The sequence below is a fragment of the Phoca vitulina genome, unplaced genomic scaffold, assembly GCF_004348235.1.
Source record: "Phoca vitulina isolate PV1807 unplaced genomic scaffold, GSC_HSeal_1.0 scaffold1, whole genome shotgun sequence".
Lineage (NCBI taxonomy): Eukaryota > Metazoa > Chordata > Mammalia > Carnivora > Phocidae > Phoca > Phoca vitulina.
This window is the reverse complement of record NW_022589704.1, coordinates 35,333,206-35,353,172: the sequence shown is the minus strand read 5'-3', so window position 1 is coordinate 35,353,172 and position 19,967 is coordinate 35,333,206. Positions and strand designations below refer to the sequence as shown.

Genomic DNA, 19,967 nt, shown 5'->3' with positions numbered 1-19,967 from the left:
GGAGAGGCATGGCTGACAAGACATTTTAGAGGAACCGAGAAACAAATGGGAGTTGTCCACATTGGGGAGAGCACTTCAGGCCAGGCAGCAGCAGATGGGGAGCTTCTGGGCAGGAAAGAGCTCACTGAAGAGCAGAAGGGGAGACAGGCTGGAGTGCAGGGACCTTGAACTGAGGTATGGTGAGCCAGGCCACACCACACAGGAGCTTGTCTGCCCTGCAGAGGAAGTCATGTTTTCTCCAAGCACAATGAGAAGCCTGTGAAGTATTTTAAGCACAGGAGTGATATTATCGTAATTTATATTTGTAGAAATTATTTTGGCTATCTCTGTGTGGAAAATGGATTGGAAAGTAACATGGCAAGAGCAACATGATGGCATTCTCTTTTCTTTTTAAAACAAAACAAAACAAAAAAACCATGGGGCTCGAACTCAAGACCGTGAGATTAAGATGTGATGAGCACTGGGTGTTACAGGCAATTAATGAATCTTTGAACACTGCACCAAAAACTATTGATGTACTATTGGCTAATTGAATTAAAAAAAGAGAGACAGACCTAAGCTGAGATCAAGAGTCAGACACTTAACCAGCTGAGCCACCCAGGAGCCCTGATGGCATTCTCTTTTCACTCTCTTCTCCAACTGGGTAAGGGAAAACCTATATTTGCCTTCTCCCCCTTGGCTTGTTGCCTTTCAAGCAGAGAGATTCTTGCATATAGGAGACAGATTTAACTGAAGTATATGATTTAAAAATGGAGGGCGCCTGGGGGGCTCAGTTGGTTAAGCGTCTGCCTTCAGCTCAGGTCATGATCCTGGAGTCCCAGGATCGAGTCCTGCATTGGGCCCCCTGCTCAGCAGGGAGTCTGCTTCTCCCTCTGACCCCCCTCCCTCTTGTGCTCTCTCTCATTCTCTCTCTCTCAAATAAATAAAATCTTAAAAAAAATAAAAATAAAAATGGAGCAATGGGAGAGAGAAAAAAAGCCATTAGGGGCTAAATATTGAAAAAAAATTTGTGGGGGAGGGAAAAGCCTTGCTAGTAAGTAAGATGCTAACTTGGGGCTTTTTTCTTTTTTTAAGAGCAGCTTTCCAGGATAGGGAACCAGGGAGAAGGGAAAGGGGGATTTAAAACTATTACTGTGGATTATGATGGGATCTTTCTGTATCTATTAAGAAAAGTAAGTTAAGGATTTGAGTTATTAATTACTGTTGGTTGTTGGACAGTGCTTCCTTGGATCTACCATTCCTCCAGGACTAGACTCTGTAGGGTTGTAACTTTATAAAGGGTTGCAACTTTACAAAGGGATGCTTAAGCACCCAATAGGCAAGAGCTTGGACTTGACTGTGACAGAGCAAGGCCTGGGGACCTTCTTGTGATGGTGGAGACACAAAGCAGAAGAGGAAGCAGAGCTGATAGTGTCCCCAGAGAGCCGTTCTCCCTCTCTTCCATAGTAATAATACTTCTATCTCTCAGCATTTGGGTACCCAGAATACAGACTTTAATTCCCAGCTTCTTCCGGAATTGAGTGTGACCACATGGCCAAATTATGGCTAATAGGAGGGTAGAGGGAATAAATGGAACTTCCAGAACATGCCCCAAAGGGAAGTGGTGTACCCTCTCCTGGCCTCTTTTCTCCATTTCCATGGACTGCACTGTGGGTATAGTGGTAAGCCATCTGGGATGACAGGATACAGGCAGCATACTAGGGGTGGTGGAGCTGAAGACAGAAGGAGCCTAGGTATTTGACACCATGGTTCCCACACCCCACCAGGCCAAAATGGCTAATGCTTGGACTTGAATATAAGAAAGAGATAACCTCTTTAGGCCATCATTTTAAGCCATATCCTAACTAATACAAGTTGTACTCTAGGGAGCTTCCAGTGCCTTAAAATTTTCCCATACCCTCCCATCCTAGAGGTGTGGGGGTTAAAGAACAAGGGTAGAATCTTCCCATAACCCTGTTCACAGTTTGGAGGATTTAGGAGATCCATGACTGTGCCCTGAAGTTTAGACAAGCAGTGATTTACAAAATGAGTCCATGTCCTATAACCACTTCCTTAGCTTCAATTAATTAAAAATTAAAACATACAGAACTTAAAAAAAAATTCCCAGTATCTCTTTTTTAAAAACAGTTTAAACGCTTTTAGTATTAGAAAGTTCCACTCAAGCTTTGGAAGTCTCTGCAAAAGACATTCTCAGATGGTCGAAACTGTGAAATCCATCATCTAGAACATGATATCTGAGTAAAAGGACCTTAGTTTTACTAGCAGCCCCATAAGTGACATCAGAGTTAAGCAGCTTGAGCACTTTAATGCTCTGTCCTTCTATTTCACAGTTTGAAAAGAGGGGAACAATAGCAACTTTCCTAAAGAAATATTGTGAGGATTACAGCATCATAGAGACAGGGTAAAAGCAGACGTGGCCAGGCGCCTGGTCCAAACGCCATCCACTGCCTGTTTCCCCTCCATCACTTCCTTGATGAGAAGGCTGCCATCTGCTCAGAGGCTGTTTCCAGGTGATAGACCTCACTATTATTCTACTTAGCGCACTTGATACATAAAGCAGTAAAGATGTACCGGAAGCAATGCCTTTCCTCTGTCACACTGTTTTTCTGTAGAGAGGACATGAAAAAGAAAAGCAGCATGGCAAAGTGAAGGGAGGACAGACTCTGAAGCCGGAGGATCTAGCCCTGAACATCAGGTTCGCCATTTATGTGACCTTGGGTGAGTCACTCCGTGTCTTTAAGCTTCCACTTCCTAAGTTCCTGCAATGCATATTTTAGGGATCACAAATCAACATAAAGTGATACACAGCACCTGCATGTGGTAATTACTTAGTGCTTACATGGTTGCAGTTGATGCTACAGCATTATGGGCACTGTAGGGGCAGTATGGCTAGGCTGCCTAGGTTCAAATCCCAGCTCTGCCATTCACCACCAGTGTGACCCGGGGTAAGTCACTTAACTTTTGTGTGCTTCCACTTCCTCATCTGTAGATGAAGAGTGGTAATAATACATCACATCACACATTTGCTATGAGGGCTAGGTCTACACAAAGATACATAGCACTTTGAACAGAGCTTTAGTAATAGTAAGCATTATAGGCGCACCTGGGTGGCTCAGTCGGTTAAGCGTCCGGCTCTTGAATTCGGCTCAGGTTATGATCTCAGGGTTGTGAGATCGAGCCCTGAGTTGGGCTCCATGCTCAGCGGGGAGTCTGCTTGAGGATTCTCTCTCTCCCTCTCCCTCTGACCCCCTTTCCCCCTCTCTAAAAAATATAATTAAAAAAATAATTTAAAAAATAGTAAGCATTATATACATATCAACTTCCGTTATTATTAAGGAGTAACAACTTACACAATAAGAAGACCTATTATCCAGGAAGTGAGTAGAACCCTTCACATGATCGAAAATAAAATTAGACATGACTGATTTAGAAGAGCAGTTGCACAGAGTCAACTCTTCACTGTATGGTAAATGAAGAAGATCATGAATGGGGATATTTTGGAACAGTGCCTAAAAGAAAAACCTCTTATGCTTGTCCTTTAGAGTACGTTTGCTTCTCTAAATATGCATTTCATTTTGGTAATACATTTTTTTAATGGTCTATTTGGGTTTTTTATTGTTATGTTAATCACCATACATTACATCATTAGTTTTTGATGTAGTGTTCCATGATTCATTGTTTGTGCATAACACCCAGTGCTCCATGCAGAACGTGCCCTCTTTAATACCCATCACCAGGCTAACCCATCCTCCCACCCACCTCCCCTCTAGAACCCTCAGTTTGTTTTTCAGAGTCCATCGTCTCTCATGGTTCGTCTCCCCCTCCGATTTCCCCCCCTTCATTCTTCCCTTCCTGCTATCTTCTTTTTTTTTTTTCTTAACATATATTGCATTATTTGTTTCAGAGGTACAGAGCTGTGACTGGTAATATTAAGTGTCTTCAACATGAAGCAGGACAGGGGAAAGTAACAATCTGAGGTTTCAAGTGGGCAGATGAAAGTTTAATGTGTGTGAGGTTTCCGGAAATATTGTAAATAAAATGATAGAAAATTTTTATTTAAGAATCTTCTCTTATAGTCTTCCCATTGATAACTGACTAAAAACCCCAGGAGAAGCCATGGTGACAGAGCACGGAAGTGGGTGCCTGGCTTCCTCCATTCTGGGCCGCATTCTTCCACCAACCAGCTGGCTGGATTAAAGTGTGTTACTTAAAACATCTCTGAGCCTGTTTCCTTATGTGCAAAATGAGGGCTTATTTAGAACTCTGAGATCCCTGCAACTTCTCACATTCTAAGATCCTCCATTAACCTGGCCAGATACACATCAGCAGGCATGCGGCACTGCCTGGTTTTAAGGATAACTTTCCTAGATTTCTTATTCCCTGTTCTACCAAGTACTCTCAACATGTGAAGAGTATCTTATCGTAGAGATCTACAAATGAAAGGATATCGTGTCAGCCACAGTAGGCTAAGTTGTGCTGCAGGAAAAATCTCAAGTCTCTCAGTGGCTTTCAACAACTCAGTTTAGTTTTCTCTAACATGATGTGTCCGTCAAGACACAGCTGTTGAGCTACTCCAAGTCTTCCTTCCAGGACCTAGGCTGATGGAGCAGTCTCTCCCTGGGCATTGCTGCTCTTCTGGCAGAAGGAGAAGAAACATTTCAAATGAGCTGGCTCTTCAAACTACTGGACGGGAGTTACACACACCCCTTCTGCCCACATTGTATTGGCCAAAGCAAGTCACATGGTTTCTCCTGACTTCAATGAAGGGGGGATGAATAATCAATCCACCCACGGGGGGAAAAGCATGACAGGGAAAGAAAACAAAGTGACAAACACTAGTACAATCTACTACAGATGTCAATGGAGAATTTATCTCCTGAACGGGAAAATGATTTGCTCCTAAATGAAAGGAAGAACCACCTCTTTGTCGAGGGGAAACATCTATATGAGAGTATTCGGAACCCAGATGCACGGATATAAGAACACATCTAGGGAAACACTAGCAGAGGAAGCGGTTTCTTTGTGTTGTTGTGTGAGAAACTGAATGCCAAACAAATAAGGGGGAAACGAGGAAAGGGGTGCTATTAGGGATGGGGGGAGAGAGTAGGAGCGAAGGAAACCCAGACTTGGAGAGATGACTCCATTTTCTGCAGCTCCAGGCGGTTCAGCTAATGACTGTGTGCAAGCAAAATGTGAATGCAAAGGATGCCAGCAAGTACATAAAAGGCAGAGAGAGAAGGATCAACATGTTTTACTGCCATTTCCAGGAAAGAAATGGTGTCCCCAGCAGCCTCCCACAGTAGATGACCAGAAAAAAAAGCAAACACAAATAACACTCATTGAAAATCCGAGTCGTGACTACTGTATTTCACAGCACATCCTCCCTCCAGGCCTGGCTGCAGACCAGCCCAGCCACTCGAAGCAGCGTTGGCAGCTCTGCTCTCTTGGCACCCGCTCCACATGGCAGCTGGATGGCTTGTAGTCAGTGTAGTTTTGCAGCTGGTGGTGGTAGCAATTGGCAAAAGCTAACTGTCCAGATGGGCATTAAATTTTCTTTAATGTTTATAATATGTCAAAAGAGAATAATCCTATGTCAAAGTGGCTTAGAACTTTTACTCAGGAGCTTACAGAAATTCCTTTTTGACAAGATGGAGGTTGCTTTATTTCAACTACATATGTGGGTTTTAGTCCCTTAAATTAGGTCGGGTGCCTCTCCACAATGGTCTCCTTTGGCTCAGTGAGGTGGGGGAATGTCCAACCTATTCCCTTTCTCAGGTTCTCCACAATCTGTTGATCATCAGCCCACATTTAGCAGTATGGTCACGGGATTTGAACTGAGGGTTCAACAGAAAAATAATGTTTTCTTCTGGAATTTTTATAGTCCTCAGAGGGACCAGTACCATTCAGGTAACGTTATAAAATTAGGAATAAAGTAATAACAGCATTGAACAGAAGAAAGAGCACTGGGCAAACATTTTCAGACATATAAAACAAACAAGGAATTAATATCTGAATGTTTAAATTGCTATAAATCAATGAGAAAAACAAACCAATAACCTATTTTTAAAACGTGCTTAGGGTATAACTTGCAATTCACAGAAGAGATTCAGATGGCCTGTACGTTATAAAATGACGATCAACCTCACTAGTGATTAGGGAAAAAGCAAGATATCATGCTCCCTAAACACACTGGGGACAGACTAAAGACTGTAAGTATCGAGAGTGGTGAGCATGTGAGGAAACTCTGACAGTTCATACACAGCTGGGGGGAATAATCAAATAGAGCAGTATAGCCACCTCAGAGGAAAATTTCTCAATAGCTAGAAGTTAAAAATACACAAGCCTACGACCCAGTAAATCCTTCTTCATATCCACCTACCCCCGCCTCCCCCTACCCAAGAGCACTCCCAGATGTACAGAGGAAGCTTATGCACTAATACTCATTACAGCAGGGTGACTCAAAGTACGGTGCGTGGACCTCCAGCATTCCCCGAGCGCTTGCCAGAAACGTTAGAAATGAGGTGGAGAGCCCATCCCAGAACTACTGAGTATGTTGGGGTGGGGCCCCTCTGAAGGTTCTGTGCCACCACCACACTTTGAGAAGTGCTGTGTCATAACATTGTAAGGCAGGACAATGGAAACAATCCAACTGTCCGTCACACACCATGGCTTCTTTACAGTGCAGAAAATTATCCAGCAGTTTAAAAGAATGGGGTAGATTCATGCTGATCCAGAAAATATCCAAGATAGACCGATTGCAGAACCACATGTAAAGTCTAATGTTAACCATGTTTTTCAAAAACTACAGAACAATATCATATATTTCTACACACACATTTCCACATACATGTGTACATGTATGCATATGCATAAACATTCAGCAAAATGTCTGGAGAATATACATCAGTTGATCTGGGAGGGATAATGGGATTGGGAGGGCAGTCAAGGAAGACGGTAATTCTTTTACCTTCTGGCTCTTTGCAAGAAGAACTTACATATGTACTATTTGTGGCACTATATTTTTTAGCTGGAGATCTAGGTTCTAGACCCAGTCTGGGCAGCATCCAGCTGTGTCATCTTAAGCAAGTGCCAGCCTACCTGACTTCAGCGTCTTAACCTGCCAAACCAGAAATTGGGCAAGTTAACCTCAGAGTCCTTTTACTCAGCTTTATCATGCTACGATTCTTGCCAGAGTTGTCTGAGTGTGAAAATCAGGTTGCTTAATAAACCTGACCAAAGAAATAAAGAGATGCATGCACATCTGTGTCCCTAGAGGAACTAGTTAATAATCATTTCCACATGTCATCTTAGGACAAAGGACTTACATGAGATTTCCTGTGTTTAAATATTATTGTGGCTATGAGAAGCTCTTTATTTTTAAAGTAAAAGTTTAGAGACCTGATAAACTACTCCCCCAAATTTTCCAAGGGCTTGGATTTTAAGTCAATCTTCAGGATTCTGGTTCCAGTAGTATCAGTGTGTAAAAATAAATAATATGACTGCCCTACAGGACGGACTGGTTCAGATGCTAATCACACATGTGGTGAGCATGTAATTACATAGGGCGCATAGATGATGTCAGATTGAAGAGCTACAGTGATAGCATCATGTTTCCATCCTAACAGAAAAACTAGAGATTTGTGTCACTCACTCTGCATTTTTCAATTTTATATGTCATTTTTTTTTAAATTAAGAAAGAGAAGTCCCTTGTATCATGTATGAATCTGGATTGATTTTGACCAAGATACAGAGAAATCTAAATAAACCAGAATTCCCATGGTGAGATATAGATAGATAGATAGATAGATAGATAGATAGATAGATATAGATATAGATAAAATAGGAATTAAAAAGAAAAAAATTATACTAAAAAGCAAAGAATAAGGCAAAACTAATTACAAAACTCAATCAACTTTGCCCCTTAAGAGAAAGTCCTGCGTACTTGATCAAATGCAGTATTCAGACATCGCAGTGAACCAGAAAGAGCTTTAGAGACCATTAACAACCTTGTCATTTTATAACCAGTTAATGATAAATTGGGGAGTAGAATCCAGTTTTCCTGTCTCTTAAGCCAGAGATCCTTCCTGAGTGTAAACAGCACACACATGAATGCCTTTAGCACCTGTATACAAGTGGATGAGTCAAACCAATTTCATGAGGCAGCGCTTTTTGAAAAAGAGTTAAATGCCTTTCATTGTATATCTTTAAAGTTAATTTTTAAAGAAGATTCATGGGGGAAAACATTCTTTTATAAATGTAAATACAGTATACCTATTATTAGAATTTAGTAATTTGGGATATGGAGTAATTTTCTATTAATCTTTAAAAATAAATAAATAAAAGGATACAAGGTGCTGGTTATTCTCCATGTACCATCGCAGACCCACTCTCCATCTTTCTCTGCTCTGCTGTGGTTCCAGGAAGCTGGCCTCCACAACAAGCTCCCTTGCCTACAGGCTTCTGCTGGGTTTGTCCAGTGGGAACAAGGCAGGGGAGATTAGTATTTGGGGGCCTCAGTCCTCTGCACCCCAGCCCCCATTCCTGCCCCACCTCCTCACTGCCTTGTTGGCAGTGGCTACCTGGCAGTCCCTTTTTCAAGGCTCTAAGCTCTCTCCGGACTTGGTAACAATGGTCCCTGAGTCCCTCCCCATCCCTTAGTGGTGTCCTTATTGGTGTCCAGCCCATATCCCTGTAACTAGTCCCTTCACAAAACCCTTTTCAGTTAATTCCCTAAATGCACCATTAGTTTCCTGCCAGAACCCTCACTGCTCACTGCTCAGAGTAATAAGAAGCCTCTAGGTATCTATGAATACTGGGATAAAGCCAGCGACTGGCAAATGAAGTCTCATGCCCCCACCCCCCCCACCCCCAACACCGAATAAACCCTGGGCAGGAACACATTAGGTCTTGTGCAATTCAAGTCTGCCTCTCTTCATGCTCTTCCCCTGTGTTGGGAGAGGCCAGCTGCCAGGGACCTGAGCATCTGATGAGTTCTTGCTGGGTGTGTGGAGAATGCAAGGGCCTGTCCACTCTGGACCTGGGTCAGTTGGATGAGATGATGTCTCTTTCCAGGACAAAGAGAATCTTACTTCCCACTTGTTATAAATAAAGCAGAGGGTTCCTGAGCTCAGTGTTCCTTGTCTGGACACAAACCTACTCAGTACTCAGCATCCACCTGGCCCATCTATGTCGCCCCTGTGGGATGCAGGGAACAAAGGGAACTGTTCATGCTGCTTGCTGTGCTGAGTCTGGCCCAGAAGTCTTCTGTCTTTGTCAGCACCCATGAAATAGGAACAGGCTAATCTATGAGCTTGTAAGTAGGGTAAAATCTCAAATCCTGACATCCTCATCTACTATACTTGGCCACACTGGCTTCTTCCCTTCTGAGGCACACAGCTGAGTCCTGTCTGTAGGATTTCGTACTTTCTGTTCCCTTCTTGTGGACTGCTCGGTCCCAAGGTCTTCACATGACCGGTTCTGACTTTTCTCAAGCCTCAGATCACTTGTCATCTTCTCAAAGAGGCCTTCCTTCACCATCTAATCAAGACTCACTGGATCCCTCATCCATTTTATTTTCTTCTTAAAATCTTTCACACTCTCACAGTATCTTTCAGTTATGTGTTTGTTTAATGCCTATCTTTCCCCCACTAAAATGTAAGGTCCAGGAGAAGTGGGGTCTTTTTGGTCTTGTTCTCTATCTCCCCAGAACATAGCATAGTTCCTGCCCCCAGGGAAGTAGCACAAATGGATGTTTGATGAGTAAATGAATAATTAAATGAACAAATGGAATTAGTGAATTTCTACAATGTTATACTTTACTATATTATACATTCTTTGACTTTCAGGTGTCTCATCTGTACAATGGGGGTAAGAAAATAATATGCTTTGTGTCAGATATATTGTATTGTGTTATATGTGTCATATAATTGTATATTTGTATATAATAACAAATTTCATCTATATGTTATATACAACAATTAAATGAGATAATGTAACAATATTCTGAAATCTGTAAAGTACAATATCATTCCTATAAAATGCAAGGTTCAGTTTCGACATAAATGAATGTATGTGGGGTCAACCTTAATATTTTCTGTTATATCATTTAGAGAGATAACATAATAGTCACTAATAGTCACTAGATGCATGTTCAACTCAGAAAGGGGGTGCTGGAGAAATGAAGGCGTGAGAGAGGCATTTCTCAACACACCTAGTTCTAAGTAATAACACATCAGTGTCCTCTAACCAAAAAGCACTGCTAAGGGCCCATCCAGTTCTAAGTCACCACAATTATAGAAACATCCTGCAGAGATGACAAGGGTCCAGTGACTTCCAGGGCTTTACTAACCTCACTAATGAGGTAGATTCCACCAATCCTTCAGGAAAACCAGGCTCACTGCTCCATGCTCCATCTGGGGTTTTGAATGTTCACACTCTCCTCTCCCCCAGCATGACTCATTTGTACTATTTTGCAAAGCCTCTTGCCATGTGGGTCATTTGCATCCCTATGCTATAAGACAGTCCGTTACAGTATTACAAGGTGGGAGAGGGCAGAAGGCTTCCTGCTTTAGATATTTATATATAGCCCCCAACAACTGGAGATTCACTGGGGGTCTTCACAGAAGAAATGATGGTGACCTCCTCAGCTTCCTTTCAGCACCCTCCTCCCCTTTTCCCAACACTCCACTTAGTCACTTCTGTCCCCTGCCTGCATTTGCCTGGCCTCCCACCCATTTTTGATGGGCTTATCCAGGGATGGGGCATCCTAAAGATCTGAACATAGAGACCATTCAGTAGGAAAAAGCCTCATGCATTGCTGAGGAGTAATTAGAAAAACCTCCAAATGTTGATACCAGTCACTTCATGAATACAAGGTTTTATGATCAGATTGGAGAAATCACTGTGAAGATTTGAAGTAAATCGGAGGTGCCTGGGTGGCTCAGTCGTTAAGCGTCTGCCTTCGGCTCAGGTCATGATCCCAGGGTCCTGGGATCGAGCCCCGCATCGGGCTCTCTGCTCGGCGGGAAGCTTTCTTCTCCCTCTCCCACTCCCCCTGCTTCTGTTCCCTCTCTCACTGTCTCTGTCAAATAAATAAATAAAATCTTAAAAAAAAATAAAAATAAAAATAAATAAACCAGTCTTTAAAAAAAAACTGGCCAAATTTAAGGTACAGTGGTTTTGCCTATCCACAGTTTCACTTTCTGTGGTTTCAGTTACCTGCCATCAACTGCGGTCGGGAAGGAGATGCTTAACACTTCATCACAATGCCTACCTCATGGGGCCCCTGGGTGCCTTAGTCGGTAAAGCATCTGCCTTTGGCTCAGGTCATGATCCCAGGGTCCTGGGATCGAGCCCCACGTCGGGCTCCCTGCTCGGCAGGAAGCCTGCTTCTCCCTCTCCCACTCCCCCTGCTTGTGTTCCCTCTCTCGCTGTGTCTCTCTCTGTCAAATAAATAAATAAAATCTTTAAAAAAAAAAAAAAAGATTTGAAGTAAATTATGTCTGAAGAGAACTTCCCTCATCTGTTAGGGGACAAACTTGGAGTATTTATTTAACGAATACTGCCAGAGCACACACTACGTGCCAGGCACTGGCCAAAATGAGAGACACTATTAAATGTCACTAAATTATTAAACATGACTTTGCTTAATCCTCACAACACCCCTTGGAGGCAAGCACTATTATTCCCCCATTCTACAGAAGAAAAAACTGAGGCACAGAGAAGTCAAGTAAGCCGAACAAGTTACACAGATGACAAAGCAGCAGACCTGGGTTCTGCCTCCTGGCAGCCGGGTTTTCAGGGCCCATCTCTCAGCCATGGTGCCATGTGGCCACTTAGATGATCACCAAATTTCACAGTGCCCTAACATTCATGATGTGGCTCCCTCAGTGCCTTCGTTTCTGGTATGTTCTAACATGTCTAATATTCACAAAATAGATTATTTGGTCAGATTCCCTCTATCTTATATGCCTGCTTTCTGGATTAGTGTGGGAGATGGGAGAGGGATTCCACTGTCATTTGAAATTCAGAGGTATTGAAAGCTACCCCTTTCCAGGGCCCAGCAAAGTCAGCCTGCTATTTATTTTATCAGAGAACTCATCATGGATACATTAAAGAAAATGTCCCCAGTGGACCCAGGCATGTGGATCCTGGAATCCAGATGTGCCTACTGTTGTGACAGCTCTGACTACACGTGGGACCTTCAAAAACCCTGGGCCATGCCCACCAGCTCTTCCCCAGCCCCCACTTTCCCCATCCCCCTCACTAGCATTATCTGCACAGGCACAGCCCTGAGACTTCTCCGACCTGGATACGCAGTACTGGTGAGCTCTTCCGTGTCATCTAAGTACCTCTCTGGGAGCAGCCCAAGGCCCAACAATAGGCCTCAGTGTCACTCACGGTTAAATGACCCACATCTAGGCCTTCCTTCTCCCATCTCAACAACCAGATCAGCAAGATTCAGTCCCAAAATATTTAGTAGCAAAAAGCATTAAATAATAGCATGAGGTGTGATGAATAAGTGATGCACAGAGGATTTTTAGGGCAATGAAACTATTCAGTATAATACTGTCAGGGCAGACACATAACTCTACACACTTGTCCAGATCCACGGAATGTATAACACCAAGAGTGAACCCTAATGTGAACTCTGGCCTCTGAGTGATGATGATGTGTCAGTGTGGCTTAATCAATGGCAACAAATGTACTACTCTGCTGCTGGATGCTGATGGGGGGAGGCTGGTGAGTGTATTGGGTAGGGGGAATATGGGAACTCTGTGCTTTCCCCTCGATTTTGCCGCAAACCTAAAATTTCTCTAAAAAACTGAAATCTATTTAAAAAATAACAACATGAGTTTCTATTTCAATCTCTTGAAGAAGAGGCAAAAAGAAAATCCCACCCTGAAACTACAACCACATGGCATCTCTTTTATGTCTACCCTAAGACCTCAGCCCACTGTGGTTCTCCTACCTTGCCTTCGGGTCCCTTTCTCATCCTCTGTCCCTCTCTGTTTCTCTTTCTCCTGATAGATCCACACACATACATGCACACACAGACACACACAGAACTACATGTAGGTCACATTAGCTTTTCTCACATAAGCCCACTTAGCTTCTCTCTTTACAGCTTTCCTCTCGCCCCTTATTCCCATCGTTCAACAAAGTACAGACAACCTGGATGGGGCCTACATGAAACCCTCCTTCAAGTGTCTAGCTGGAAATGCTGTTAATGCAATAAGGTAGCATTATAAGTGCAAATTTTAATTTAAAATTGCACATAGTACAAAAATGTGTGATTTTGGAACAACACAATTTTAATAACACTAAGAGCTTCGCTTTACACACAGATTTTGAAATAATGTGTGTCCCCCACAAATAAGCATTTATAAATATTACCTTAAAACTGATAAAATGAATAAACTGTAAACTGAATTTAGCCATTGCCATGGCCTTAGCCACAGGAGCCTATGAACGGAAATACCCACCATCCTCTGGCCTGACTTGTGGCCTTGAACTATGGCAGATGGGAATTCTGTAAGGGCATTGCAATGTATCTTTTGATGAAAGGAGAAAGATTGTTGTTATACTTTAATAATTTTGTTCCTGCTATGTAACTTAGGTATCATGGCTATGTAGATAATCACAACATACTAAATTACAGCTTTCATATGGAATTCAATATTTCATTTTCTACTAAAAGTGTTAAGTTATTTTCCAAAGACAGATAATGTATCCATGTACAAAACCGTGCTTTTTCATCATATGTGGCCCTGAACTGAAGCACTGACTTGCTGGTTTATGATGCGTCTGCTAAGTGTACAGACAGTAGAGAAGTACTTTCCATTATTCAATAACATGTCCTAGTTAATTGCTCTAGTATTGAATAACAATCCCTAAAGAATTTTCACTTCCAGCAATGGTTTCTGACTTTCTTTCGGTGTCTAGACAATAATGATTTACTGAAATGTGTGGGGAGCAACATAAGAAAAGTCCTTAAAAATATTTAATATTTATAGTTATTGGAGTTAGGGGGAGGGAAGTGAAAACAAAGTAACATTGTGGGTTGCTACTAAGTGTCCAGATCAAAGCAATTTTGATATAAATATGATTTAATGATCAAAAACCCCCATGTAAAAAATGAGTTATATTTTATCAAGATGACAATGCCAGGGTCAGAGGTAAGAAGTCTATGAAGTCAAAATGCTTTTCTATTAAAAGTTCAAAGTAAAGCACCAAGTAATCTTTAAGAAACAAAAAGTTCCTGAAAATTTGATTCTTTTCCACACCAGGTACCATGTTTTCCATAAGTATTCGTAAATAAGCTTACCAACTGCAGTTTTCGGGAACCTTGGAAACTCAGGGTTCAGACGCCCTTGGAGTCCAGACTGTCTCATGTTTTAGCCACCAAGCACCAGTGGGAGCCTCGGAGCCTGCTTAAACCCCTCTCGATACCACTCTACTCCATTTGAGGCAGCTTGGCTGGAATTAACTTGCACCGGCTCATAGTCACTCAACCCTGTAGGACAATCAAAGAACTGCATTAATATTTGCACAATCTAACTTTTAAAACCTCCCGACAGTACTGTCTAAATTTTGGTGACTTTGAAAGGACATTTCCAAAATAAGGAATTTCTCAATTAATTGACAATATTAATTGAGTTCTGTTTAACCTGAAAAATAGATATTTAACATTTGGCCCATCTCCTAAGCTTGGCAAGCAAGGTGTGAGGTGTACAGCGAAGGGTCTCATGTCTTACTCACTCCTGCACTTTCAACAGAGTATAGACCTACAGGGGGGAGGGAAAGAAGATGTGAAACATGGCGATTGGTTACGCTGATTCCAGGATATAGTCTGGAATTGTGAATTCTTAACAAGAACAAACATCAACCCTGCATAATAGATTGAATTATCATTTGGTTCATATATTTGCATGCAGAAAAGTTCTTAAGCCACCATAAGCATACCATACATCTGACCACAGATCATCACAGAATTAAAGGAGCAGCAGAGTAAAGAGGTCTTCTACATTGTTTTGTATTCTCATACATGATTACATTTACCACTTTCCAGACAGACAAAAGTCTTTCACAGTCATCTCAAAGCCTTTCTGAAGGAAGAAGCTACAACCCCACTTAGTTTTACTGGCCCAAGTAAAATCATGAAGAAGGTACACTTGCCTTTGACATTTTTTTTTTTCATCTTCCCCTTGTGAGATTAGTTTTTCTCGTTTGGAAATCAGAGAGAAGAGCATTTAAGGAAGGAGAGGGAGACCAGTTACAGAGTAATGGCAGGGTGTCTGGTGCTAAGAAAAGCCCAGAGAAGGCAGGCCCTCCACGGACCACGAGGTGTATCATGGGGCACTGGAGGCCTGCCAGGACTAGTTCTCCGGGGGGGAAAGTGAGAAAAGTCTACTTGTATCATTATTTGTTGAGGCTCCAGCATTCCTCATCTGCTTATTACATACTTGGCTCCTGAGATGGGGGTAAGAAGGGAAAGGGATGAGTAGTGTTAGAGCTTGCCCCTCCGAAAAGGGAATGTCTGAATGGTGGGGCACGGTGAGCACTCTCGCCACAGCCAGGAAACACCCAGAAGTGTTCTCCAGGCTCTTTCACACGTGCCCAAACTCCTTGAACAACCTGCTGTGGTCCTGCAATCCAGGGACACTGCCCAGTGGCCGCAGCTGCACAATTCCCCTTCCTGACTTTCCATACTCCTGAGAGAATGTTCTCCACCATTCCTTTGCTTTGCATTTGTGTATCTGTGAGTGCTCTCATGGTCCCTGGCCTTGCTGGAGACCCTCTGTTTGCTTTATCCACTTTTCACCCTTTCCCAACTGTGCCCCAGAATTTTTCTATACCATTCCTTGCCACCCTGATACTAGTTTTAGTGACTCTGTGTCTTATCAGCAAAAAATTCACCTCTTCATACTTGGATCCTTAGTATATTCCGTCCCTTTCAAAGATAGCATATATTGGTTCCCCTCGTGAAAGATGATTTTCCTAAGTCCCCCAGAGCTATTACCTATTCATGCATTATCCCCGTACCTACCACTTTAAAAATTTACCATTCAAAGACTGGAGTCTATTCTTCCCTGCATATCTGGGAAGGGGAGAATAGAGCCCTTTAGCTCTTTACTTCAATATTCTCAGATCAATCCAAGCTAACACAAAGAGTATCCTGGCCATTGTCTGCAGCTTCACTCACAGCTACATGCTGAACAGAAAAGGGATCAATGACCCACACTTAAAACATTCAAAATAATACACTCAGAACCACAAGGAGCACCTGGCAGACAGCCGGAGAAATGCACAGAGCTGTGAGCCCTCATTCTGCCATGGAATCCAGCTTCTTTCGAGGTTGAAACACTGGAGTTCTGAATATTCAGACCAAATGCAAACTCACAGTGCCCGTGCCCAGTGAAGGAGCCGACCTCCTCTCAATCCCCTGACTGCCACGTGCAAGAGATCCTGGATATGCAACTGTGAATTTATTCCCTACTCTGATGGAGAATGGGAGGCATGTGCATTAGCCGCCTGAAGTTTAACTAGACACGAATGTCAAGATTAGCACTTTATTACAGCATTCAGTTTAGTCACACGAGTCAACGTCAGGACAGCAGAGAACATGAAAGTGATGAGCGTTGTGGCCCATGACATGACCCGGAACATCGCAGCGTGGGTTTCAGACAATGAGTGTGCCATCCCTTCCTATATTAGATACATCATTTAGTGCAACACTTTTATTACATTAAAGGAGGCTCCACATAAAAATGTCAGCAGCATCCAGTTGACTCATGGAATTGAGAACTGTGCATTAGCTGCCGATTTAAATTAATTTTGCTTCTTGAACCATGAAAAATAGTTCTTTGAACAAGAATTCATGATAAATACACATGTGTAAAAGCCTTTTAATCATAATTATTTTAAATATATAAAACACGGTTTAAGACTCTCAGCCTCATTAATTTCTTATGGTATAAAAGAACAAAAACAAACAGTAAATGAGAAGTATAAGTCATAATTTAAATGTATTACACATGGTCATTTAGCTCATTAAATGAAAGGATTCTTTATAAACTCTGGGCTATGGAATAGTTCTGCATTAGCCAAAGACGAGGAGCAATGTTACAATTTTCTTATTGAGAACCGTTGTTTTATGTCATTTAGATCTTAAAAGAATACCACCTACAATTAAAACAGCAGAATCAGAATAATGTAATCATTTCATAATACCTTGGACTTCCTCTTTCAGAGCACTTAACTCTGTAGATTCCCAAAGATCAGAGGTCACATTCTCAAGACATGGCACATAGTAAGGTCTTAGTAAATATCAATGAAGAAATGGCTGTAGGTCCCTTTGGGAAAAGTACAGATGAGCCATTATCATATATATTTGCCAGGGTGTTGTGGATCCTTCCTTCCAGGGACTTGGCCTCCCCTTTCAGGTCTGAGAACTAGCCCATGTCCAGACACTGGTAAGGGACTGTGACTTCTTGGGGGGGTGCTTGTCCTCAGCCTCCTTGATCTCTTTTCACTGTATAGACTGAAAGACTCCTTTGCTGAGACTATCTGGCTGTGTTCTAGTAATCATTTCCATGGTTCTACATGGATCACATTCCCCTATTACTACCACCTTGCAACCTACAAGGTGGGATGGACAGCTGGAGACCCAGGGAAAAGTTGATGCTGAGGTTCCAGTCTGAAGGTGGCCTGCTGGCAGAATTCCCTCTTCTTGAAGGAAGGTCAGTCATTTTCTATTAAAGCCTTCAATTGATTGGTAAGGCCCACACACATTAGGGAGGACACTCTGTTTTACTCAGTCTACTGATTTAAATGTTACTTTCATGTTTAAATTCACAGAAACATCTAGAATAATGTTTCACAAAATATCTGGATACTGTGGCCTAGCCAAGTTGACACAAGAAATTAAACATCATGCTCATATGATGAACAATTCTGGGGGGAACAGGGCTCCAAGGCAGATCCAAAAATCATGTGAGACTCTGGAAAAGGGACTGGCTTGGGATCTCAATGGTGGTGAGGTGGTGGGACCAGAGTGACAACAATCAGGGATTTGGGTGGATCCTCCCTCCAGCACCAAAGGAGGTAGCACTCAGACTTCCTTAACATGGATGTCTAGATGTGGGGTGCAAGGGGAAGAGAGAGGGGCAAAGCTTAAAATACGTCAGCAATGACACATCAGGGAATGGAGCCAGGCTGTGTTACAAAACGGAATGCAGATTTTGCTCAATTCAATGTTTAAGAAAGTAAGTAAGAGGTAGCAAACTAAGAGGAAGAAATATTAACCAAAGTAGGTTTAAATCCTATTGGATGAAAACAGCAAACACCTGCCACTTAAAGAGGAAGTCCACTTGAAGCTCCCACTACACACAGTGGAAACTAACCCACGGTATCGGGGCACCTGGGTGGCTCAGTCAGTTAAGCGTCTGCCTTCAGCACAGGTCATGATCCCGGAGTCCTGGGATTGAGTCCCGCACTGGACTCCTTGCTTGGCAGGGAGCCTGCTTCTCCCTCTCCCCCTGCTTGTGCTCTCTCTCGCTATCTGTCGCTATCTCTGTCTCTCTCTCTGTCTCGCTCTCAAATAAATAAAAAATAAAAATAAATAACCCAGGGTATCATAGCTGGCAACTGGAATGCAGCCAGCCAGTACATTTCTAGGTCTAGAGAGGAGCTAGGCCAGATCTCCCTAACACAACAATGATTCTTGTTCTCTCCATATTGAGAGCATTTTGAAGGAGCAACAACCTACAACCTAAAAGCCAGTATGTTTCTAGGTGGGGAGGAATAAAAAATTGGGAATGTAGTAGAAATGTACAAAAAATGGATAAAATCTCCTCCCAGTGGGATTACTCAGGAAATTTCCAGATAGTCTCTAACTTTGCAGAGAACCGTTTTGTATTTGACATTACTTCAGGTAAAATATCAGTGCCCTCCATTCCAAGTGTCTAAGAGCACCTGAGAGCACTTTAGGCCCCTTTAAGCCATTACAAGACTTTAATTCTGCCTTCCAGGGAGCCAGGAGGGTGGTGAACTCAACAAGCCTATAAATTAAGTCATGAGTCTTATTTTCCCGGCAAAGCAAGTTCAGAATGTACCATATAATTCTCCAGGCTTGACATACCTCCATTAAAGGGGATGCCCACTGAGTGTGGGATTACAAAAAGAAATTACAGATTTTCTAATAAATGCTTCAAACTGCCAACAAAATCTGGTTCTCAGGATATTTTTTTCCTTTGCGGCTGAAAATAAACATGTTCATTGCTTTATAGTTTCCTGAAATGATGACATTCCAGTGTAATTGCAAATTCTTGTGACAGGCCAACAGCTTCTACTGACTACAATGATCTATGAAGTGCATTTATAATGGTTCAGGGTAGCCTTATCAGTAGACACCAGTATCAGGTAATCATCACAAGGACTTTTTTGCTAAGAAGCACTTGGTCATGTATTTTCCCATCAGATTATAACTAAAACCTTTGCTCAGTCTTTTATTTTTCCAACACTCAGTCTTAAATGGCACCTCTGCAAGTTCATGAGTACAAAGACTGACAGTAAAACAAAGACTTAACACAGTACTACTTTCCTTATTATTTAAGAGAAAGTCTAAATGAAATATCCACTACTACAGTTAAATCATAGTTACACAGAGAATGAGGGTTTTTTTGTTTTTGTTTGTTTGTTTGTTTTGGTAAATTGGCTAAATCATCCAAGCCAAAGACTTCATTAACATTCACTCAAGTAAAATTTCAAGACTAGAACTATAAAGTTGACGTGAAACAAATTCTACAAGTGTTATTTCGTATGCCAAGGAACCTATTGGACAACTTTATTGGACAGTATGTAAGTGTTCTTGCCAGTTATCTAGGGCGGGCATAATCACTTCATCCGGAAGATCCACCTATCGCCCACATTCACACTCACACTTCCAATCTATAGGTCTCTCTTGG

General features: G+C 42.2%; 1 protein-coding gene across 1 annotated transcript in view; it reads right to left on the bottom strand.

The window, feature by feature from the left end:
- The window catches only part of FTCDNL1 (formiminotransferase cyclodeaminase N-terminal like), a 143,415-nt gene that overhangs the window by 56,297 nt on the left and 67,151 nt on the right, over positions 1-19,967 (bottom strand). The window contains 1 exon segment of the mRNA XM_032416292.1: positions 14,327-14,515. Within this exon segment, the coding sequence (XP_032272183.1) occupies positions 14,397-14,515 (119 nt within the window). The 3' untranslated portion in view covers positions 14,327-14,396.